This window comes from Neodiprion lecontei, chromosome 3 (assembly GCF_021901455.1).
Source record: "Neodiprion lecontei isolate iyNeoLeco1 chromosome 3, iyNeoLeco1.1, whole genome shotgun sequence".
Taxonomy (NCBI): Eukaryota; Metazoa; Arthropoda; class Insecta; order Hymenoptera; family Diprionidae; genus Neodiprion; species Neodiprion lecontei.
Window position 1 is genome coordinate 11141640 of NC_060262.1, and position 26043 is coordinate 11167682.

Below are 26043 nucleotides of genomic sequence, written 5' to 3' on the forward strand. Positions count from 1 at the left end.
AAAATTCCTTATGCCTACGGGCGCTAATCGCCACTTTACTGATAAACAATAATTCAAAAACCCAAAACAAAGAATGTGACTCGATGCGCTAACCGCGACCGTCTTCTACTGAATAACTTATTATCACGCACCCGAGCTCAACTTTCTTCGCGACGTCGGAACACGGTTCGCGAGTTCGAACGCTTCCCCTTTGACGACTCGCGACCTACACGAGAAATTACACTTTATCGTACTGATTCGACGTGACCCAGTATAACGGAATTTGGTTACACTCAAATTACAGTAGTCTTGCCGCGACTCAAACCCGGGACTCTATTCGACCCTCTCGGTCACCCAACAGTGGCTCTACGTTAGTATGCCCAACTCAGGCTACGGTCGCCAAGCAGATTTATCAGCTAAAGAATTTCGAGTACGTTCGTTAACGCAAATCCTCGATGGCTATCCGTTCTTCGGCAAGCCTTTAGTTAATGTGTCTCGAAATTCTCTCGCAAAAATATTGGCAGCGCTTACCGCTCCACATCCAAGCGACGAACTCGCCTACTTCCTCGTGATACGTCTGGGTCATCGTAACTCGTAACCACACTAATTCTCCGAAACCAACGAAACAAAACGCAACTGTCACAGTGTGCCAGCGCCTCAGTTAACCGCCAGGACTAGAGTGATCTCAGATGGCCGATCGGCCGCAACGCCGATATCGTTACGCGGATTCTTCGTGACGTCATCAACCTAAGAATGCGCAACAATCGATTTGTCATCGATTTCGGAGATTGCGCAACTTGACGCGCACCTGTCGTCGCTTCGCGGTGCAGAACTTAACGCTAAATCGCGATGTCGTCTTCCGCGCAGCTCTACGGTGTCCCGGGATTGGGCGTGGTGGTGCTCCCTCGTCGCTAGCCGGTCTCTCACGGTTGCCATGGTCTGGTGTAGGCGGGGTGAGCGGAGAGGCTGCGGCGCGCCGGCCGCCAGCGGGAAGCGCGTCCGCCTTGGATTTTCGCGCTGCAGGGATCTGCGTTGTCTCCCCTTCCGCAGCATCGGCATCCTTCACGCAAGATCTCCGCGGTATCGCCTCGCCTCGAAATATCCTCGGCCTGTTGCTTCAAATCATGAAACAACAACAAGAAGCCGCCGAGCGTCACCAACAACAACTTCTCCAGCTGCTTCTAGAACAACAAGAGCAGCGGAAAAGAGAAGTCGCAGATCAACAAGAACAGCGGAAACAAGAACTCGTCAATCAACAGGAACAGTGGAGATTGGATCGTGAGGCACAGGAACGTTCGGAGATCAGTCTACACGACCTGTTCCGAACAACTGTAGCGGCTCTTCAAGCTGTCCATCAGGTGAACGGCTCTGAAGAACCGGCCGTCACTCCTCGGGGTTCCAGAGCAGCTGCTCCGCTTCCCTCTCCTATTCCCTCTCCCGCTGTTCAGGAGGTCCAACATCCAGGACGATCCCAGGATGTTCGCGACTCAAGGTCCGTTCCTTTTACTAGGGAAGTAGATGAATCCCCAATTTGTAGAGTCAGAGTATAAAACGACGTTGGCTTTTCCGAGCCTCCGTCTCATGTCCAGCCACGTTATTCACATTTGAGTCAATTGAATAATTCGAGGTTTCTTGGGGTTGCTTCTCAGATTTACGAGAAACCCATTTGTTCTTTAAAACCACCTGTTTTTGATAGAAAAATTCCATGGGCTGAATATGAAAGGCAATTCAACACAATAGCAAAACATAATCAGTGGGACTTCACCATGAAGGCTCATAGCCTTGCCTCTTGCCTTCGAACTCCCGCTTTCAATGTATTGACAGCATTGTCAGAAGAAGAAATTTCTAATTATGAAAAACTTAGCTCCGCGCTTGAATTAAGATACGGAAATGACCATCTTACAAAATTATATACAGCTCAATTACAGACCAGAAGACAGACGAGACGAAGACCTCGCGTCACTTAGCCAAGATATTGAACGGCTTTCTCGTGTAGCTTTGCCAGACCACGAGCCGTCTCGTAACTTATCAGCGACCCAAGCTTTTCTAAACGCAATTAGTGATCCGGAAATCAAAATGGCCGTTGGGACATCGGGTCTCAGTTCTCTGCGAGAGGCAACGGCCAAAGCCCTCGAGGTGGAGGCTATGCGTAAGCAATATTTTGGGACAAATAAGCTTCGCCAGATTGAGGTGTCCAAAAACACCTCAGAAAGACGGGATTTTGAGCACTCGGAAAAGACAAAGCCTGAAAATTACAGAAATAAAAATAATAATAATTATTATAATCGTGAAATTGTGGTTCTTTTCAGAATCAGAGTAACAAACACGAAATTAGAGGCGCAGTTACGACAGATCAAACCGTAGTAACTTGTTTATTTTGTAATAAAATTGGACATGATGCCAATCATTGCTTTTTACTTAAAAGGAATAGTAGAGAAATGATACAAAACTCGCATTCAGATTCCTACAATTGGCGAAGAAGAGATATAGAGGTTGGGGAAGGTAATCCTCAATCCTCAATCTAACTCTTCGTCTGAGGCTGGTTTCAGGAACTAGTTTCAGACGTTTTTATATAAAATCATTATTTGAGTTAACCTCTTTCTTTGAAATATTTTGGTTATGCGTGACGGGCATTCCCAACCTATTTTATTGCCTGTCAGGGAAATGAAGACGTCGATGATTAGCTTTTGTTTCTGTCGATATCTGTTTCCTTCTTTGTTTTTTTCTAGAAACTTCTTCTCTGGAATCGAGTTTTGTGTCGGATAGGCTTTGGTTTCTTTTAAAATGTAAATAGAGCCACGATTATTTTTCGAGATCGATGAGCGTTTGCTTGATTTTCACATTTTATTAACCTCAAGTGTCAGATTTTGTAAGCACTTTTCAGGTTATTTGCCGAACAGCCGTTTTCCTTCCGACCTTTCCCGATTCCTAAGGATGACTGGTGGCCTTCGTTTTGAAGAATGACACAAAATAAATGAGATAAGATCGTTTCTTTTCTTTTCAATAAATATTCAATTCGTCTTATTCGTGCGTTCTCCCAAATTCACTTAGAGCACGAACTCCGAACCAGTTTCCACCGCTAATTTTTTACAGTGTAGAGGCATAAACTCGGTACTCTCTTTATTTTTTGTCTATAAAAAAAAAACAGTCTTAGAAAATAATAATATACACTAGGGTAATTGATCAAATGTAATTAAAATATAGTATTATCGTTTCCACACCACTAGTAGAAGTAGATAATTCTGTGCATTTTTTTTTTTTTTTTATTGATATCCCCAGTAGGCTTAATCCACTATTTTTAAAATGTTAGAGGATATATTATTTACACACAGACGCACAGACACACACACACACACACGCGCGCGCGCGGAACTTCTTTTTTTTCACTGAGGCTGGTAATATTCAAATTAAATGCTAAATACTTATTTATACTTATACATACTAGAAAATATTTATACATATTTACACTGTTTCTACTCTAAAATATATACATATAGATATATATACAAGACGCGACGATTTTGAGGCGCCAGATACCCTACCCCCCTAGGTTTTTTTGACCTGAGCTCTTAAATAGCCCCAGGTAATTTGGGTTCGAAACCCCAGGGTAGGGTATCTGTTTCACCATCCTGCAACTGTCTTTTGTCGTCGCGCCAACTTAAAGCTAACTTATTTCGCACAATTGTACTGACAGCATGCCTCCTACTTCTAATGAGATGCTGAGGCTTTTTAACGTCTACATGTCGAAGCAGGCATTCCTTATAATCATCAAACGTGATTGTTCTTAGGGTTGAACCTTTGACTCCCTTTGCTCGTTTCTTGTCACTATCCCCCATAGTTCGAAATGCATACAGTTTTGCGCGTAGACTGACGAATTCAGTCATAATTTTACCAATATTTTCATCCTTCACCAAACCCAAACGCTACTTGTTCACCCGGGGATGTCATATGCACTGTCGAGGGGATAGTCTGAGGTATCAAAATGCTCATCCACATCAGGTTTGACGATTTCGTAGATGTTGAACACGTTGAACTGGTATATAAGGCTGTCAGTATCGGTATATAATAACTTAGCCTGATTATGAAACTTACTTCTAATGTAGTTGCAATGAAAACTGTATAGTACGATTTTGGATATGTCCAGAATGGCGGCGCCGATGAAAATAGGTTTGTTGAAATAGACCCTCAACCTTTTCATCTCAATGATAACCATGTTCTCATCGAACACTGTGCAGCTATGGAAGTTCGGATTCGCAATCAGACTCCTCGCCCCACCCTTACCCTCCCGTATCTGTACTAATTTTAGATTTTTATGCTTTCGCACATTTTCCATGGATTTGCCGAAAACCACATTGTTCATTAGTTGGTAAAAATTTTTCACAAACTCGTTTTTAGATTTTACCGCATTTCGGTATTTAGATCAATGTAGGGTTTCAACCATGGGGATTGTACAGACTTCAAAACCCTGTGCACTTGAACCACACTCATGCCCAAAGCTAAGCACTGTTTCAAATTACGATAGTGTAAGATGTATTTATTTTTGTGTAGAAGTGTGGTTGCAAGTTTTGCCGATTTGCCACCCGGAGGTGTAAAATGTTCAGGGCAGAGTGGTAGATCTTTATGAATCTCGTGCAATTTCACCGGGTAATCCAAGTCGACCTCGAGAATGTGTCCAACTGGCGAATCATCGGGAATGGACGATACCTGAATCTCTTTGTTGTCACACCACGCGAAAGAATGACGGGGTAAATACCCATAGCCACACCGTACAAGTTGTTCACATCGATATACATTAAGTATATGATTCCTCTTTACTAGGATCGAAATTGACGCTCATAAACCGATTATTCGTTTGGGCGTAGCAATTGGAACACTGAGCCACACCATTTCGTACGCTTCTCTCGATAAACAACACCATTTCGGGGTCATCGAAGAGTTGAAGATTGACCCCGGTTGCTTTAGCATAGCATCGAATACAAGCCCGGATGCGGTGTAGTAATGTAGGGAATCTAACTCTTACGTTTTCATACAACTAGCGCGGAAATTTTCAAATATATTGGCAAGCAAAAGGACGTCTGTTTTTAAATATAAATCCGAGTATTCGCCCAACGTATACAGATTGAATTTCCGCCAAACGTTTTTCGCGTGCTGATAATCGTCCTCCATTATGTGCGAATTGCTGAGGGCTGAATAGAAATCTTCTCTTCGCGGTAATTCTAATTCATCCAGTTTCAATATGTAAACAAAACGAAGTTTATGGTAATTTATGACCCGCGGAAAATGCATACGAATGATTGTTGTAACATGAAACTAAAAGGAAAGAAGATAGAGGAGGTACAAGAGATAAAATATTTAGGTGTAGTAATTTCCAAATATTTAAGATTTGACAAGTTGGCAATGTTCATCGTTAAAAAAGTAGCAAAAAAGATGAATTTCATGTATAGGCTTAATAAATATATCTCAGTCCCAACTCTACTCATCATATACAAAACAGTCGTTGCACCTCATTTTGAATATCGTAATACGTTAATGCTAAACATAAATAAATGTTGGATGGACATAATACAAAAAACACAAAATCGAGCGACGCGAGCAATACTGAGATGTGACAGGTATAAAAGAGTGAGGCATATGCTCGACGCGCTGTGTTTCCTCGATATACGACAGAGAATGAAATATAATGTTTGTTTGTTTTTACATAGAATAAAAATGGCTCTAGCGCCCAACTATCTACGAGAGCAAATGAGGCTGGTAGGAGAAACTCATGATTATAACACACGACAACGAGGAAACATAAATATACAGCACTGCAAAACAAATGCAGGGCAAAAAAAGTATAACTTACACAGGCTTCGACTACTACAACAAATTACCACAAGCAATAAATGAAGTGAGGAATATTGATATGTTTAAGCGACTGCTAAAAGAATATGTAAAGAGTGAAAGAAGAATGTAAGTGGAAGTGTAATAATGAATGAAGTAAAGCATAGATAAATAAAGCATAGAATGTAAGAAATGTAAAAATATAACCTCCATGTGAGAAATAGTAGCTTCGAGCTAAATGAAGCATATTCAATCAATCAAGCAGAAGGGATACTACTTTGTTTTCAATTTTTTCATCTTTAAATTTATCTTGCAACTTCAATAGTACTTGTTCATTAATCCCGGCTCTAATAGAAAAAAAGCTCTGATACGTTCGAAGGGTTCTGCTTGTCCGTAATATTACAAAGGATCTTAAAAATTTGTATGCTTTTGATGAATGATAATATATAGAAAGAGCTATGTCTTTTAAACTATTATAACTATACTTTGACTCAAAGTGTATGTTACATACACGAAAATCTCGCCGGTTCGGATTCTTGGCTTGAATGAACTCAAGCCATTTTTTACGCCTGTATTATGAAAAATCACGATGTACATTTTTTTTCATAATATACGAAGATACGTGAGGACCCAAAACATTCCCGTTAAAGTGAGGTTATATATTCATATTTACTCACAGTTGCTCTTTTTTTGGTAACGCGAAAAACGTCATTGTCCATTATCTATGCTTTGATTTTTGACATATTTGTTATTGTAACATAATTTGACGTTACAATAAATTGGCATCTTTGGAAAAATGTTTGTTCATAACCCAATGTTTACCCGAAGATTAGGGCGACGCGTCATCACACCGACTATACTAACTCAATCACATCTTCACTGACGCTACACATACGCGTTATATTTTTCCTCTGAGTCGCTAGGGGCACTGGAATAGGGCGATACGGGTACCTTCCACTCTATCATTTATACTCTTTGGTGAAGAGCAGGAAAAACTCCCTAGCCAACTACTTTATTGTCTATTCATCTTCACAGTAACAAAAATGAGTTACTACTAATATTACAAGTGTCTTATTTTATCCTTATTTCAAACATTTAAGAATAAAAAATACATGATTTTGGTCTGAAATGACATTAATACTACTGTCTGTTGCGATAAAGTGATTCACCCAAAATGTTGTTTCAATTACAATTGACTCTCAAACCCAATTTTTTAAATTTAACGCTGTCTGCCATACATCACCCTGTTCGCTACTCAAATAGTTGGGGCAGCGTCACTCAACCGCCTAGTAGTTCAAGCGATAGTTGTAACAGGTGCGATATACAGGAGAACTCTTGGTATACTATCTTTTCAAAATCAGACTCACCATTCTCATTCGTGTTCCCAAGAGTTGGATTCCCTTGTAGCGGTGTACTAATTGCGCCCGACTTATGTGGAGCATCAACTACGTTTTCTGAAGCTAAGCTCTTTGAAGGGATGTTAGAGGTGCCTATGAGTGGTAATGCTGTTTCACAACTAAGTAAGTTCTCTTTGTTAATGCCAGGATAGAACATGTCTGTAAAATCACCTGACGTTTCCGTTCCTGAGATATGTGTTGTTTCATTTCCGGTGGAAATGTTGATTATCTCATCTGATATTATCCTCAACTTTTTTGCGCGCTGTACATTACTGTCCTTTGTATTTATCTCAGGTACTTCAACGAAAAACCTGTTCAAGTTTCATTGCTCAGCTATACTTTGGTTGCTACAACGAATATCATTAAAAAATCCATTAAGATTCACACTGGTTGAAAAATTCACAGAATGTGACGATTGATAAGTGTTTGGGGATGTTATATTGCAGATGTCGCTTGTACCATCGAGTGAGAGAAATTCTGCAGATTGTTGTTCTCCAAACATTGTGAATGTACCATTTACATTAGCGCCACAAGATTTGTCATAGGCAGTAATATTGGGAGCATCGTTGAGTTCAGAGGAAGTAAGCAAAACTATTTTATTATAGTTGGAATTATTCCAATCATCTGGAAAAAGCTTTCTACATACAGTCAATTCTTGTTTGTTTTGTTTTGAAGAGTGAGTTTCAACTCCATTGTTATCTAGCATATCTTTATTATCCGCTAAATGGATTGAATTTTTCGGTTCGTTGTTGTTAGTAGTATCGGTTTGAACTCCGTCATTATCAAGAATTTTCTTTGCTTTGTGACGATATTTTAAATTCAAAATTGCCCGCGAAATCTTACCTAGCACAGCCATCACGATTTCGGCGTCAGGCGGGCGAAACGGCTGAGTATTTCAAAGAGTCTGCGGAAAGACACCAACCTGAATAGTCCTCCGATGGAATACTCCGCAGCAGTCAAAATTTCAGTCTTGTCTTAACTTCGATACCTATTTCAATTATTCACAACACGAATTACACCAAATACGAGGAATCTATGTGAACTTCGCTACTGTTATTACAAATTTAACGTGTGCAGTCTACGAAACCTGTCGGTCCCTCAATACTGAGATAAGAAGGGAAAACTTTCAAAAAGCCGTGATCGTGAACCTCATCGAAGAAGTCCCAACATAATCTAATTAATCACACAACGGAGCTGCTGCCGAGGACTAAATTAAGGGATGAGTGATTTTTAACATATTTATGACTTATCAACTTTTTTTTAATTATCATCATAGAAGATTTTTGTATCCCAGTGTGTATTAATTCCGGCGTATTTTATTTTAATTTATTTGTGACTGTTTGAATGAAGGTGTAATTTTAATTATTTTGACGATGGACAGGATTTAAAGAGTTATTATATGTTATTTATATTTCATTTACATTTTATTTATATTTAATTTATTCAATTGATAGTCAAAGTCGTATTTATTATCGTTTTCGTCATTTATTTTATTTTTTTCTAAGCCTGTCCATTGATTTCATCTTTTTCTTTTATGTCAACAAGAGATTCAAATTCTTTACCGTTCCCTTATTTATATTATTTATATCCCCGTATTGACATATGTTATTTTACTCCCACATTAATAAGAACAGGCAAAAATGAAAACAATTATTTACAGCTTTATAAATTTGAGTTTCTGGTTTCTCTTTGTTAAATAACCGTGGATAGGTATTTCATTATTAGATGTTTATTAATTAGAATAATACATTGAGACAAAAGCAACTCACTCCCTTGTATTTGTTTAATAATTTATCAAGATTATTAACAATTTATACTGAACTATATTTTATTTTGAATTGCTTCTACTCGACGCGGCCTGGGTCAAGTGCTGTCGAGGCTCAGACAATTTTATTATACTATGTTGGGCGCCAGTTAATTATCAAAATTAACGAAAACGAAATAACGGCTAAGCTCAGTTGGCTAACAAATAACAATAATAGTTTCATTTATAGACTCTATTCGCAAGGGAGTTCATTTGGGGACCCGAGGAAGGGAGAATCCAAATTTCCAAGAACATAGATAAAGAATTGGACAGGATATACAAGTTTATTTGTACTTACAAATTGTTATCGAAATCCGACTCTCGCAATTACGATGGGATTGATTCCACAGTCAAATTACAAGACAATACTACGTACTAGTTGACACAAGAGTCAAACTGTACGGAAGTAACACAATAGTCAAGTCACAAAATATACTGCACTAACAATAAGGTTGACACAAGAATAAACTATGTAATTGTCACGTACAAAGGTCGACACAAAAGTCGAATTATAAAATCGTGTAATAGGTTGACACAAGAGTCAAACCACGCCAATGCTACCCACTGAAGCTGACATAGAAGTGTGTCGGCTCCTGCCGCACGTGGCTTGGATCGATAATTCGCTCGACAATTTGACGCCTGCGCGCTAGCCTGAATTTGAATGTCTGTACCCTATTCGTCTCGAGTCAATATGGCGTAACGGCGCGTAATATTTAAATGACTTTAAGTGACTCGGCAGCTATTTATTAATTGTGGGTACCTTATCATTAGGAATTTCGACTCTGACGTTGAGTTAGATACGATTATCCTATATTCCTATTACAACATAGTGCGACTGCTTCTTTCTTATTACCCTTCTTCTTATTACACGCCTCCTTACATTTAGTATTTTACCTCTAGTTATATCTAACAGTTTTCTTTTCTTTCGGTTATATAATATTTAACATATTGCGGCATCTTACAAACTACGTTTGCATAGACTTTCAGTAAATATATCGGCAATATTGTCCTCAGACTTAATCTTAATAACGTCCATAATACCTTGTTCACAGTTTTCATTTACATAGTGATATTGTACCTCGATACGTTTGGAATTTTTCGTGAAATTTCCATACTTCGCAATGGTTATTGTCCCTGAATTGTCTTCATATAGTTTTACGGGATATTTGGTTTCAAAATCAAAAATCTCTCGTATCATATTACATACAAAAGTTACATCGGTTACTGCCTCGGATAAGGCTACATATTCTGCGGCTGTTGAAGACTTGGTTACAGTATTTTGTTTATGAGATTTCCAATAGATAACGTTGTTGAATAATCGGATAACATATCCTGTTGTAGACTTTCTGTCAGTATTATCTCCGGCCCAGTCTGCATCTACCATACAGTCTAGTACATCAGTCTTATTGGTTTTAGTGTAGGTTAATTTTAGTTGTTTGGTTAGATATAGATACTTCAAAACTCTTAAAGCGTATTTAAAATGTGTCTCGTTGTAGCAGTTTTGGTATCTACTTAAGTAGTTTACACAATAAGAAATATCTGGCCTAGTGCCTGTGCTCACATATAGAAGTTCGCCAATCAGATTCTTATATTTAATTGTGACATCGATATCACTGGCTGGTTCTAGTTTTAAATTAGTTTCCATGGGCATATTGTATAGTTTTGCATTCTCTAAGTTATATTTCTTAGCTAGGGAGTCAATGTATTTTTCCTGGCTTAAAAACATAGTATTTTTGTCCATATTGTAGTCAATGTTAATACCTATATAATTCTTAATTTTACCTAAGTCTTTCATACAAAAGCGGTCTGACAATTTTCCTTTTATATTATCAATACTGTTTTGGTTTGTACTGCATATGAGCAAGTCGTCTACAAATAGTAGTACATAAATTGGTTGCTGGTCTTGGTTATTTGTATACAGACAATAGTCACGATCGCTTCGTTCAAACTTTCGCTTAGTCATGAAATCATTGAAGCATTCATACCATAAGCGTGGGCTTTCTCTTAATCCATATAAAGACTTTAGTAGTTTATAGACCTTACCATTTCCTACTCTATATCCTTCAGGTTGATTTACATAAACCTCAGAGATACTATTACCATTTAAGAAAGCAGTTTCAACGTCCATTTGGTCTATTAGTAGATTGTTTTGGCAACAATAGGACAGTAGTATTTTTAGCGTCTGTGGTTTTGCAACTGTGGAGTAAACATTTTCTAACTGATCCTTTTGTTGGTAGCCCCTGACGACTAATTTTGCTTTATATCTATTTTCATCTTTCTTCTTATATAGCCATTTCACATCAATCACATTCTTATTTTTTGGCTTATCGACTAACTTCCATGTTTTATTTTTGTTTAGACTTGCAATTTCAAAATCCATAGCTGTTTTCCAGTCTTTTGAGTTGGGAGACTCAATCGCCTCCTCAAACGTATTCAGTGCATTCGCGTCACAGTAGTTTACATAAATGCAGTTACTTACAAAATCATTGTTAAAGTACTTTATATTACTTTGTGTTTTTCGTGAGGAACGTCTTACTTCAGGTTGTTTGTCTATAGTTTTGGTTTTTTGTTCATTATTATTTTCCACCTCTTTTGTTTCTGTCAATATTTCTTCTGACTGGTCTGACTCTATAGTTTGGTAACTTTCATTTTCGGTTTCTGCTTGGCTAAGCTCACTCTCGTTATCAGTCTCATTATCCTCTGTTAATCCTATGCACTTTTCTCCTTCCTCTATCACATCTACATGCCTGGCGTTGGATACTCTATTATTAATTAGCATTCTGTAGCCCGTTCCAGTGTAACCTAACAGTACTCCCAGTTTCGCTTTGTCATCCCACTTTGATTTTCTCAACTCTTCTGGGATGTTTCGTGGAGCGCGTCCTCTTTAATAAAAACGAGGCCACGTATTTTTTAATTTGGTCACGATTTCCAACTCTAGAAAACAAGGATCTAGGGGATAGGAATAAATGAAATAAACATACATTTTGAACCATCAGTTCTATGTTTTATTATGGCTCAGAGAGGAAAATCTTTGAGGTATGAACCTCAGAGAAAAAAAACCCCTCGCAAATGTTGAATTTACAATGTGTATAGGATATTTATCATATCAAATATATTTCACACAATGAATTATTTCGGAGGTGAAATCTACGATTAGGAGACATTATATATATATATATATGTGGTTGTATTGATTGCTGGTTCCGTTTGAAACATCCGAATTGAATCTATATTTATATATAATTGCGCTGGGCGTCTTGACTGTTTCGTGCAGTGTAATCGTGGTAAATAAAGTCGCTGGCGACTTCGTATAAGCATTGCGCTTGTGCTCAGGTATCACCGCTTGATTCAGTGTACCTGAAGGATTACCTTGTGTGAATCCAAGTATGTACAGGTAATCGGTAGATTGCTTGCGTCAAGCATTGCGCTTGCTCATTGGTACAACCGGGCTGCGCCGGTGTGCCTGGCGGGACGTACTGCGCTTGTGTTTGTGTACTTCCGAAGTTATTCCGGCTCCCCTACATGCAACAATCAGGAAAGATTTGAAGATACAAGACACCACAAAATCCAAGTATCAATCGAATTGCAGTCAAACCCTTTAGATTCATCCACCTCTCCGGAAACGCAGACAGAAAAGAAAAAGGCAAGAGGAATGAACCGACTGACCCCGAGTCGCTCGAGTACTTGACTGACGCGGACCTGGCCCGCGCTATCTCCTCCACCTTCATGCTCGTCTAAATAAAACACACGCAAAGACAAAACAGAGAGAGTCGGCCGCGCGACGCATGTGTTCGTATACACGCGTGAGCGACCGTTCGTGCCTGGACACCTCTGACTATTCGTTCGACCGAACAGACTTCCCCCGTTGCGAGGAGAGCAAGCAACATGTTTTTCTTTTTTATAATCGTATATTCTGCAAATATGTAAATGGTTATGTAATGATACAATTGATATTGTTTAAAGTTTGTCTGGTAATAAACACAGTCGAGTACAGTTTCGTTTGTATTCTCTTTGCATCGTCTTGACGGTTGCGACTCTAACGACTCCGTCGTCGCCAGGATGAACCTTGCGGATTATTCCCAACGGCCACCGCGTACACGGCTGGTTCTTCTCGATCAGAATCACCACAGCCCCTGGATGAAGTTGGCCTGTGGTTTTCTGCTATTTTTGCCGCTTCTGGAACTCGCTCAAGTACTCGAGGTACCATCGGCGCCAAAAATCCTGACGTGCCTTGGTAATAAAATTCCAGACCGTTAACCGATTGTTTGGAACTTCGGACATATCGGCCTCTGGCAACCTTATGAGGGGACGTCCTATGAGGATCTGAGCTGGCGTGAGGGCCACTGGATCATTTGGATCAGAGGAGAGAGAGCAGAGAGGTCGGGAATTTAAAATCGCTTCGATCTCTATCGCCATTGTGCTGAACTCCTCGATGGTGAAGGCCTGATCTCGTACGACCCGTATGAAGTGGTGTTTGAAGGACTTCACCGCGGCCTCCCACAAACCTCCGAAATACGGCGACAAGGGAGGGTTGAATCGCCATATGATGTTGCGCTGAGTCGCGTATGTGGCAACGGTCCGTTGCAGCTCTTCGGTCTCGAGCAACTCATAGAGTTCGCGCAGCTGTTTGTTTGCTCCGACGAAATTTGTCCCGTTGTCCGAGAATACGTGGCTGGGGACCCCACGACGACCGATGAAACGGCGAAACGCCGCGAGAAACGCGTCAGTACTGAGATCGCTCACAATCTCACGGTGGACGGTCTTTGTGGCCATGCAGACGAAAACGCAACCGTACGATTTGTGGTGCTATGGGGAGGTTAGGAAACGGATGACGCCAGAGATTGTGGTTGATAGTGATATGGTATTGACAAACTGTTTATTATTAGAGATATCGAGTTACAAGAATGGGATAGTATAATAGAAATGTGAAAACAGGAGAAAAAGACGAAGCTAGTTGGTAGATGCGTATGCGCAAAGAGCACGGCTGGTTACAGATGAGGGAAAAATGCAGGCTCGCCCCCGAGTAGAAGCCAAGGGTCGCATCGCGCCATAATGCCACATGTCGGGAAATTCCCGGCGGGGTCAAACCCTTGGCCCTCGGCTAGCGAGGCGAGGCCTGGACACTCGAAGGTTAGTTGTAAAGAACTATGGAAAAAGATACACGTGGAGAAACGGAAATATTTTTATGGTCTTCCGCCGGCTTGCCGGTGGCGGGTGTCCGCCACATCACCCCCCTGCTAGTGATGGAGTCACGAAAAGCCGCCTTGCAGGCGATCCGGAAATCGGACGCGTCTGCCCGATCGCGTGGTGTTCCGTGGGTTGGGGTTGTCTCTGGCTGGCTCGTGCCGAGCCAGGTCGATGTCGTCGTCTTCGGCTGTTCCCTCTGTTGGCCTCTCATCCGGGGAGATTACGTACGACGGTTTTACTCGGTCGATTGAAACCGTGACGTGCTTCCCCCGGACTTCGACCACGCAGGTCTTGTGTCCGGCGCCCCTGCTGACCACTCGGAAAGGCCCCTCGTACGGTTGCTGCAGGGAACCTTTTTGGGTGTCCACTCGTACGGACACATGGCTGGCCGTCGCTAGGTCCTTCGAAACGAGAGTTCGCCTTTCGCCATGTCGTGTTCCCGGTATGGGGCGCAGCTCTGCGAAGTGTTGCCTGAGCTCCTTGATGTAGTCGGCAGCGTCCTCGCAGCTTGAAGAACGACGTGATACGAGGAATTCGCCGGTTAAACGCAATGGTTCGCCGTACACTAATTCCGCTGCTGTCGCCCCAAGGTCCTCGCGCCATGCAGACCTGATTCCCAACAAGATCGTAGGCAGGATCTCCGTCCATCCCTCTGTCGTGTGGCATCTAATTGCTGCTTTCAGCTGGCGGTGGAAACGTTCCACGAGTCCGTTGGCTGCTGGGTGATACGCCGTTGTCCTCAGGTGGGTCGCGCCTGCCAAAACTGCTAGTTGTTTGAACAGCTGCGACTCGAATTGCCGTCCCTGATCAGTCGTCACCCTCAGCGGGGTGCCAAACCGCGCAATCCAGCCCGCGAAAAGGGTACGAGCGACGGTGGCAGCATTGATGTCTTCGACCGGAAATACCTCAGGCCAGCGCGTAAAACGGTCCACGCAGGTGAGACAGTACCTGAACCCTTGCGACATCGGCAGAGGACCTACCAGATCGATGTGGATGTGCTCGAATCTCGTAGATGGTGGAGAAAATTTCCCGATCGGAGCGGACGTGTGTCGTGAAACCTTTGCTCGTTGGCATTCTACGCAGCCGCTTGCCCAATGCCGGCAATCCGCCTTAATCGACGGCCAGACGTAGCGTTGCGTCACGAGCTTGACCGTCGCTTTGATTCCAGGGTGCGAGAGGTGATGTACGGCGTTGAAAGATGCTCTTCGGAAAGGCGTTGTCACAAATGGACGCGCCGTTTGAGTGGAAACGTCATAGTAGACGGCTACGTCGGTTCCCGGAATCTGCACCTGCCTGAGCTGGAAGGCAGACTCTCCACGTAGGTACGTTCGCAGTTCGTCGTCTCCTTCCTGCGATCGCGCTGAAGCGTTATAGTCGATCGGTGCTGCTACTTCGTCGATCCTCGACAAAGCATCGGCTACAACGTTGTCCAGCCCCGAAATATGTCGAATGTCCGTGGTGAACTGCCCAATGAAATCCAGGTGTCTGAATTGGCGTGGTGAGCACTTATCGGACTTTTGTCGAAACGCGAATGTGATCGGCTTATGGTCGGTGAAAATCACAAATTCTCTGCCTTCGACCATATGCCGGAAGTTCTTCACAGCTAAATAGATGGCTAATAATTCTCGGTCATACGCTCCGTACTTCTGCTCGGCTGTGCTGAGCTTCTTCGAAAAGAAACCCAATGGTTGCCAATCTCCCTCTACGCGTTGCTGTAGTGCTGCTCCCACGGTGAAATCTGAAACGTCGCAGACGATTGCGAGTTCGGCGTCGCTTGCGGGATGAGCTAGCAACGTAGCTTGCGCTAGGCTTTCCTTTGACGCTTCAAAAGCCTGTTCAGCCTCCGTGGTCCACTTTACCGGGGTTCGTCCCTTAGCGTTTCCCTGAAGAAGATCATTCAGGGGTGCCTGCAGGTATGCAGCCTTGGATATGAAACGACGATAGAAGTTTACCATACCCAAGAATTGTCGTAGCTGTTTTGTAGTTACGGGCTTTGGATAGGTGCGGATGGTTTCAACCTTTTCCGCCAGCGGCCGAGTGCCCTCGCCGGACACGCTATAGCTCAGGAATTTTACTTTTACTGCCTCGAAAATGCATTTTGCTGGATTTACCAGCACTCCGTAGCTTTTCAAGCGCCTGAAAAGTTCCCCCAGATGTTGCAGATGCTTCTCTTCTGTCCGTGAGGCTACGAGGATATCGTCGATGTAGACGTAGCAAAATTCCAAGCCGCGGAGTACCTCGTCCATGAAACGTTGAAACGTCTGTGCTGCGTTGCGTAAGCCGAACGACATGAATGTGAATTCGTACAGGTCGAATGAAGTCGTGATAGCTGTTTTCGGAACGTCTTCTTGTGCTCCGGGGATTTGGTTATACGCTTTCACCAGATCTATTGTGGAGAATATGTTGTTCCCCTGGAGGCTCTGGGGGAAATCCTCGATACGCGGAACCGGGTAGCGATCCGGAACGGTCCGATCGTTGAGAGCACGGTAATCTCCGCAAGGTCGCCACTCGTCTCCTTTCTTGGGTACCATGTGCAGCGGTGATGCCCAACTGCACTACGAAGGGCGAGCGACTCCCAGTTGCAGAAGATTTCTAAATTCTCTCTTCGCGAGCTGTAGTTTTTCGGGTGCCAAACGGCGTGGTCTACTGGTCGCTGGAGGTCCGGGCGTCGTGCGGATGTGGTGGCAGGTTGAGTGCTTAGGCTCAACGTGTGCCCCCGCTGGTCGCGTAATCTCCGGAAACGTAGCGAGGAGTGCGTGGTATTGCGATTCTCCGGAAATGGCTTTAATACTAGGGCTATCTTCTGCGATCTTGCCGGGTGTCTTAAAAGAAGTGACCCCGTCTGCGAGCCGTTGATTGCGAATGTCGACGAGTAGCCTGAAATGGCTGAGAAAATCCGCGTCCATAATCGGCTTCGTGACGTCAGCGACGACGAAACGCCAAGTGAGCTCCCGACGGAGTCCGAAGTTCAGGTTGAGCGTAACGAATCCGTATGTTGCGATCGTTGTATCGTTTGCCGCGTAAAGTTCGTAGGATGTTTTGGCGCGCGGGCCGCGCACCTGAGTTCGCGGAAACACGCACAAATCGGCCCCGGTATCTACAAGAAATCGCGTTTTCGTTGCCCGATCCATTACGTATAAGCTGCGCGATTTTGGGCAGGGGTCGTTTACCGCTTCTAACGCCCCCCCCGTCGCGTTTCCCGACAGGTAGGTGCACGGTGTTGTGCACTTTGTAGCGTTGGCTCCGAACCGCGCGTGGTACCAACACTCACCATTGCAACTTCGGTCACGCTGACGATCCCTGGGGGTCGATTCTGTACTAGGCGCAATCGAATAGCGTCCGACGCAAAGTCGACATAGCGTCGGAAGCGTTATATATTGCGTACGACGCGATTCTGTATCATCTCAAATTGGCGCAGTAACTGCGTCAGTGACGATATTCAGCGTCAGAATATTGTGCAGGCTGTCGATCCCGTGCAATCAAGATTGCGTCTTTCATTGCGTTGCAAGGTGAGGTAAAATGTAACATGTGACGTATCTTATTATTGAATTACTTGTGGAAAGTGTGTTATAGTGAGGTTAGAGTCCCGTACTTTCGTGTTTCGCGCTACATTATCTTTTGTATTGTTAAATACTTGTGAACGGAGTGTTAAAATGTAAGTACACTGCACATACGATTTACGCGATATACTTTAAGAACTAAGCAAACCAAAAATTTTATTAAATAAAAGATGCGCATCATATACATATATGTGTGTAAATTATACAACAAGGACGATGTTAAAAGAAATTACGATACACTTGTAAATGAGTAATTAGCTCAAGAACACAGGGGGAAACGATTACAGCGAGGCGTCAGTACGACATAACCTCAAACTAATACTAACAGATTTTTCTGAAAGATCGTTTGATGGATTGGAAACTAAAATTGTTGGGCTGTTTGTCTAATTGCTAGATGCAGAAGCCTTCACTATTTTAAATGCTTCTAGTCATTCATTTAAGGGAAAAATATGTTATGAATTTTTTGCTCCATTTCCCTCGCGCTAATCGCTGCGAAAAGGCAGAGAAGGGACTTAATTGGACCTCTTCTTGAGAGTATGTGAAACACCGACGGCCGACATCAAAAAATATTTAAAAATTTTTTTATGGGTGCTCTAATATTTTGGAAAAAAGCAAAATATTACGGACTACGTTTATAAATTTTACGCAAGCCAATATTTTTCTTATTCCCAAAAACTCATCACTCTTTTGAAAAAATCTGCATCTTAAGATTTGAGGAGGGGATAGGGTTTCACATTCCCTTAAAGTGTCTGGCTTTAGTACACATATAATATTTGAATGATGTCGAGTGTACGGCAATTAATATAAGGTGCTGTGAATTCTGCATTAATAGTGGTATGCTTAACAGCAGTGAAGTGCTGTTTCTATTTCTTTCCATAGATCATGTATCAAATATTGAATTTTTAGATGGCTATGGTAATGTTACTCGTCGATATAGCAGATTTTGAAGAAGAGGACGAAGAATTATTACAGTTACGAATCACCTGCAAGAGGTTGCGCGATGAGCTGAATGTATTCAATTTACCAGATATTCAGTTCAAAAATTTGTTCAGAGTTTCAAAAGATTTAGTGAGGGACCTCGTGACAGAACTGAGACCACATCTGCAACGTGAACGCCCAAATGGTCTTTCAGTGGAAACTCAAGTGAGTATATAATCTGAAAGTATGTCGATTGAGTTACAAGCAAATGTTATCATACGCGCATTCTGTGCGCTTATCACAAAAGAATTTCACAATTAATGATCCTTTCTTTATCTTCCTACAGGTTCTTTGCGCCATTCGGTTTTATGCAGTTGGTTCTTATCAAAGAGCAATAGGACAGGATTTTGCATTGGCTTTGAGTCAGACTGCAGTCAGCCGGTGTATCAGATCAGTGTCCGTTGCTATCAACGATCATATGCTTTGCCGATGGATTAAATTCCCTGCCACTCCGGAGCAAAGAGAGGCAGCTAAAATAAAATTTGCTAATGCTCCACGACCATTTCCTGGAGCAATTGGCGCAATAGACTGCACTCATGTCGGAATTGTTGCTCCTAAAGAGAATGAGGAAGCTTTTGTGAATCACCATGGTTATCATTCTATGAATGTTCAAATGGTTAGCTGAAATTGAAGTACAAGTGTAATGCATGATAGAATTAATGTAGGTATATTATCATACATAACGCATGAGTTCACTACCAGGTAATCACTCGAATTTGTAAATAAATGGGTGCTTTTGATTATCATTATTTTCTTGATACTATCGATGAACAATAATGCAAAATACATTTCACTGTCGATAATGAATCCATTGAAATGAAAATGCTGTTTTTAGATTTGTGATCCAGAACACCGTATTTTAAATGTGAGCGCCAGATTCCCAGGATCTCGTCATGATGCTGTAATTTGGATGCAATCACCTGTGCGCAATCTTATGGAGCTGTGTCACAGGCAAGGCGAGAGGCAAACATGGTTGTTGGGTTAGTAATTCCGGAATCGGAATGTCAATTTTATTCTTTCCTTCTCACTAGTTATATATTCCCAATTTCATCTACCTATCTTACTACTTAGATGATTCAGGCTATCCTTTGGAACCATGGCTCTTGACACCAATATCGAATGCTCCAAATGGATCACCTGAGTATATATATATACCGCTGCACATTGTAGTGCCCGCTCAGTTATAGAGCGATGTTTTGGTGCACTCAAATCGGTATGGAGATGCTTGTCACATGTGAGTTTGTGGTCAGAATAGTCAACAATTATAAACTCAATTTAGAGCGAATTATTCTCATTGTCATTTTATATTTTTTTCTACTTCAGCAACGTTTATTAATGTACGAGCCTGATATGGCGGGAAGAATAATCAATGCTTGTGCCATGTTGCATAATATGCGTTTGCATTATCGAATACCATTTGAAGAGATCGCCGAGGAAGATGTCGCACAGGCTAATGCTATGCCAGCACCCGGACCTTATATTGCTGAACCTCTTGAAGGAAGAGCACGCCTTGCTGAGGGACGCCGTGTACAACAACAACTTATCCGAGACAACTTTATGCACTTGTAGTTGGCGGTGTATATGTGACTTCGTGAAAAATCCGGAAAATCATATGAAATACAGTAGCGCCCAAAAGTATTTTGACAAACATAGTAATTGAGTTAATCACATGCAAGAATAAACTACAAAAATCAATAATATTATTTGTTGAAACAAATTCGATGTTCTATATAGTTGTTAAAAATGATCTCTCGATTACTCGAAAATAAAGTTGAAATGAAGAAAAGTAAGAGAAACGATCGATCAAAGTGATGACGAATTTTATATTCTCAAAATACTTTGGAGCATTACTGTATGTTTCTGGTGAGACTTGATAGATATATATCTTATACCATATCTCTAGCGTTGAGATGTCCTGTACGTGACGGAAATTGTATATAATTTGAATTTTTTTGAATGAGAAAGAGCGCGTGAGTTTAAATTTGTATTGCTTCCTTAAAGTCTACTGTCTTTCATCGATTTTTCGCTATGAAAAGTAACTTTTGTGATTTACTCTGCTGCTGACTATGTTTTAAGGTTTCCATGGCAATCCTACGGAATTTAAGAGAAAACGAACAAAAAAATGTGCATAACCTGCCAAAAAAGATGGGCGTTCAAAAAAATTAAAAACTTTATTTAACCTGAACTCATTCGGCGTTTTTATTTTACATCTCAATTTCTGAGCACACGGAAAGAATGAGATGGATATGAGCGCCATCTCGGATTGTACCCAGACCCATCTGTAAAAAAATAATATTCAGATGGTAGCTACGACTATGTGAATTGTACTGGGTACAGTCTGCGTTTAACTCACTACTACCCGAGATTGTACCCAGACCCATCTTACATTGTTAGCTAGAGATAGTCGTGGATACTATGCGCATGTCTCTAGGACCCATGTCACACGGCAGCAGCGCCCACTTCGCATTGTACTAAAACCTATCGGTAGATAGTACCTATTCCTACGTTACCATTTACTCTGTATCCATCTTACATTTGCGTGGAGACCGTAAGCGATTGTACACACAACTATCTCAGATTGGTCTGAGATCCATCTGACCGAAATAGTTGAATTCCTTAATGTAACTTATCAAGAGTCGTTGTATAAAAAACCGAAAAACAGCAATTTCAAATTGTTATAGTATGATATAACAAATTAAATAAAAATAAAAATGAACAGAAATGTATTAAGGTGGAGTAATGATTTCTAATGTGTATATATGAGTTAATAAATATAAAAACCAATTAGAACAATAAACAAAAATTTACAGAAAATTAATTTTTTTAGAAATTAAAAAAATTACTTTTGCGATGGTAAAAAACACAATATTTGTTTAAGAAAATGTGGCGTACAAAGTATTTATCACAATTCACTCTTGGAAACAGTAGTGTATTTTGTATTTATAAAAATTTTTTTATTATTCTGATGATGAGAAATTTTGACAGATGATAAAAAATTATTTGTGTTCCTGATGATCTGAACGTTGTCGCAATCATTTTTTATACATTTTTTTATATCGATAGCCACAGAAAATTTTTTTGAAAGGATTCCGACGGTCGGAGGATCTTGTGTATTTTTGGAAGTCTCCTGAGTATTTTAAAATTAAAATCAGCACGGTCAAAGAACATGTACAATTATTTATTTTTTACGATTGAACGTTCGAATCTTCAAGTCCATAATAATTTAAATTGTCAGTCTTAATTCAAAAAAGAAATTACATAATTTATTTATTCATTAGTGTTATCGAATCATAAAAAATCAAAAATCACTAGTTTGAATGAATAAAATAGTAACAAAATGCACAAAATTAAAACAACTCAGGTACAGTCAAAATGATAGTTGTTTTGAATGTTTCATGTGATTTGTTTCATGTCGGTGCCATGGGAGGTAGAAGGCTAATGGTTAAATAATATTCCAATCAATTAAAATTTATTAATAAAAAGAATGCAAATTTATTTAAGACATTTTTAATACATAAATGAAACTATTTAATATGAAATTAAAGATAAAGGTTTTAAACCCAGCGTTTAACAATATATTTATGCCCATTACCACTGAACGTAAAATGAGTTATACTGCACTGTTCCAAATCTTCAAGATTAAATCGCTTCCAATCAGAAGTATCGAGGAAAGCATTTTCATAAATCCGATATGCATGGAAGTGCTCGTCATAAAATGCATACATAGTTATATCTTTCGTAATGACAGACAAATTATTCTGATAATCTTCAAATAAAGTATGCACCAAGAAAAATTGAGGACCTGTTTCTGATGCTAACATTAATATACTATTATTTTTTATTGTACGGGACTTATATTTAATAAAAGTTAATTCAATAACCTGGTTTTCAATATGTTTTGGCAAGCAACTTGCGAAAGATTGAAATTCAGGTAAATCATTAATTAATAGTTTGGTAAACGCACTACGTTCATAACTGAATTGACTTGTGTGTGCATTTAGCAGAAATCTATAGCTGAGATGTAGTTGGTGTTTGATTGCTATAGTTTTTATAATATTTTTTCGATTAACAGCTGCTCGTGCGGCAATTTTTGATTCCTTATTTTTACTCTCACTTCTCATTGTATTTAAATTCCAGAGAGGACCCATAAGCAACATTATTCTGGCATAATGTATGAGAAAGTGATGTTTAGGTTTTAGAGATCCAGGAAACAATAAAACTAACAGCTTCAGGTATTCGCATATTAAATTATCTAAATAATCACACAAGTCGGAATGAATTACTGGTGATGTTACTATGTCGATTATACCTTTTAACATTATGCATAATTTCCAGTGTGGGTCATTTTCCGGTATCAAATGTCCAATTAATACTCCGATGTTTCTGATAAAGCAGAGTGATTCCGCAGCAGACATTTTGACATATTTATCTGTTATTTGAGACTTCTTTAAAGTTCTTGGTTTGTTTCGGACTTCGTCTCCATAAAATAAACTCTCAATCCTATCATTAATCGTTTCAAGAGTAAAAAATGTAGCAGTAACTATAAAATAATTTAAAATTAAACCCAAGTCATATTCACAGACACCCTCCAGAATATCATGCACAACGTCAACTGTTAAAAGATCAATGGTTTTTGATGATTCAATACTATTGAGCACTGATTGTCTAGCGATTCCGGTTACAGAAGGTGTATTTTTGATCAGATCTGCTTCGTAGCTTTCTTGTGTACGCAAATTACACCTTGACTCACTGAATGTGGTATTAATTTCTTCACGGTCAATTGTACAAAATCTACACGGGTGATGTGATGAAAAACTGCCAATGAATCCCAGTAGCAAATGAATGGCAAGATTATCTCCGATGACTCCGGCTAATGAAAAATATAATTGTTTTGGACCTGATGAAGTATTAATAGTAACCCCAGTAGACTCAAGATGTTTTATTTCTTCTATTACATGATGCAGTGCAGTCTCTAAAGGAACATATTTTAAATCTTCAGCTTTATACAAGGCTAATAAAAAAATATTTTCAACTTTGGATTGCAAATGCGGTGGCAGACATGGAATGATGATGTAGACTGTTCCGAGTTTTCCCAAACCTTTGTGACTACCTAACGCATTGTTTGTTTCATAGTCATCTTGATACAAAAAAACCGGAAGAACTAATTTATTAGCAAAAGTAGATAATTTTTTTTTCCATATAGTACATTGTGTAACATTCGTTATTAATTTAGTTTGTTTTTGTAATTTACTTAAGTAAGCGAGCGTATCTTCAAAGATATTGGGCAAATGGAAAAATTTGGTAAAAACATCTCTTAATGGCACAACTTGTACATATAAATTTTGGGTGCCTATCACAGTACTGTCATTTTCAGATTTAAATATAAATTTTTCTCCAATTATTATTTCAGAAGGTGGTATGTAGGTATGACGATTTTTAAAATATTCAAAACATTGATTTTCAGTGCTTATTGATTGAAATGGATTTCGTAACGTGTTTAGCATTGTGGTATAGGCAGAAATATTACTTGATGATTCGCCTAAATGTTGTAATCTATTGAGAAGCTGATTGAATAATAATTTTATAGGTGGTTGTTGGAGAATATGAGTTATATCTTTCGTTATTTCACTGACCCGATTTCTAGGTAAATCCGATAGATCGTATAGTTTAGCTACAAAAAGTGCCGCAGACTCTTGCATTTGTTCGGCAAATTTTTTCGGATCAATTTTTTATAACTTAGTCGGTCAATTTAATATTTAATTTTTCTTCTATAAAACTCAATGCTTTTTGGAGAAGAACTGATGACTTATCCTGAGATACTATTCGGTAAACAACTTTTTTAATAAACACCCACACAAACCAAGAAGTTTTTGGGAATGAACACGTAGTAGTTGTGTAAACTTGGAAAGCTAGATGTAATGCAGCAACAGCCGAGTCACAAGAATATTTAACTTTGTTAACAACAACGTAAAAATTAGTTGGCGAAGAAAAAGGTCTAACAAAAACCATGAACGGATAAACGGGTTCTTTGCTGGCAATTATAAAATTTCTTCTTCTATCAATTTCCGTATCCAAATCATCAGCGCTCTGTAAAAAAAAAATTTTATTAAACATTTTTATAGCAATGAACAGCGTACTTTTTTCTAAGTTTATGTCTCAAAATTATAAAATTTACCTCTACATTTAAAACAAATGATTCTGTGATGCCCTTTTTTTTCATCAATGGGTTGATCGTCGTCTACTTTACGACGCTTCGTAGAACTTGGTGTCGTAGACTTTATTGCGTCGAGTAACAATGCAAGAATAATTGCATCTGTGTCAGCTGCAATTAAAAAATGTAATATTACTTTTATTGTTATATGATAAGTTTTTTTTTAAGTATCAAGCCGAAACAAACCATTAGTCAATTCAAAAAGTTGTTCTATGGTACTGCTATGCTTAAAGTTGTCTATTCTCTTAGACAAGATAAAGTCTTCTAATGTAGATTGAACTACTTTCCATGAATCACTGAAAGGCTTTAAATTTTTGTAGACTCTATTGAAGTCGTCATTAATCTGGAGAACAAAATTATATTTTAATACCTATAACAGCAATTATTACTAGGTATTTTTATGTATTAATTATTTTATCTTACCAAGCTTAAAGCATTATTACAATTTAAACAAGGGAAAAGACTAAATTCGATGAGTTTGTCTTTTTTATCCGATCGTAATTGAGCCTATGGGTCAAATAACGGCTTAAGTCGACTTAAGTTTTGGCATAAAAAAGGCAAGTAAAGATTCAACAGTCGATATTTCAATTTTGACAAGGCATTTTACAAGGAACTTTTATTTTTTTACATAGGTGGGGTACCCAAAAATGATATACAAACGTAATAACAATTATTAAATATTGTCCAATACAGTGCTATCACGGAAATTCGGAGTAAGACTTAAGTCGTTTTTTTGTAGAACGACTTTTAATCTGTACAAACACGTTTTTGGATTAAAATAATATGATGACGATAATAGTCCATCCAGTTTCTACTGTAATGGGTGTTTCATGGTCGCGGTGAACACATATAAAAAAAGCTAAACTAGGAATTGACATTTAAAAAACGGCATGTATCAGGTTCAATCAGAGTCCATTTCGTCTGTTTCAGCCGAATCATTGTCGTTGCAGGTACCCCGCAGCACATTTTTATACCATTCCCTATTAACCGGTTTTACAAAAGGCATTAAAGATAGCACGTCATTTTTTTTAGCTGTCTTAATTCCAACAGGAGCCGGGTTTGCTAATGCTAGTTCGGTATCTTTACTTACAAAAGCGTTTAATT

General features: G+C 39.8%; 2 protein-coding genes across 4 annotated transcripts in view; both read left to right on the forward strand.

Annotated features, from left to right (window-relative positions):
* Positions 1 to 26043, forward strand: part of LOC107228051 (zinc finger protein with KRAB and SCAN domains 8-like) — a 490765-nt gene that overhangs the window by 256668 nt on the left and 208054 nt on the right. The gene's annotated exons all lie outside the window — the stretch shown is intronic.
* On the forward strand, positions 17888 to 20913 carry LOC124293714 (putative nuclease HARBI1). The gene is made up of 6 exons (XM_046735792.1): positions 17888 to 17992; positions 18657 to 18893; positions 19015 to 19344; positions 19564 to 19708; positions 19800 to 19962; positions 20052 to 20913. The coding sequence occupies exons 1-5, from the start codon at positions 17921 to 17923 to the stop codon at positions 19913 to 19915; spliced, it is 900 nt and encodes a 299-aa protein (XP_046591748.1). The 5' UTR covers positions 17888 to 17920; the 3' UTR covers positions 19916 to 19962; positions 20052 to 20913.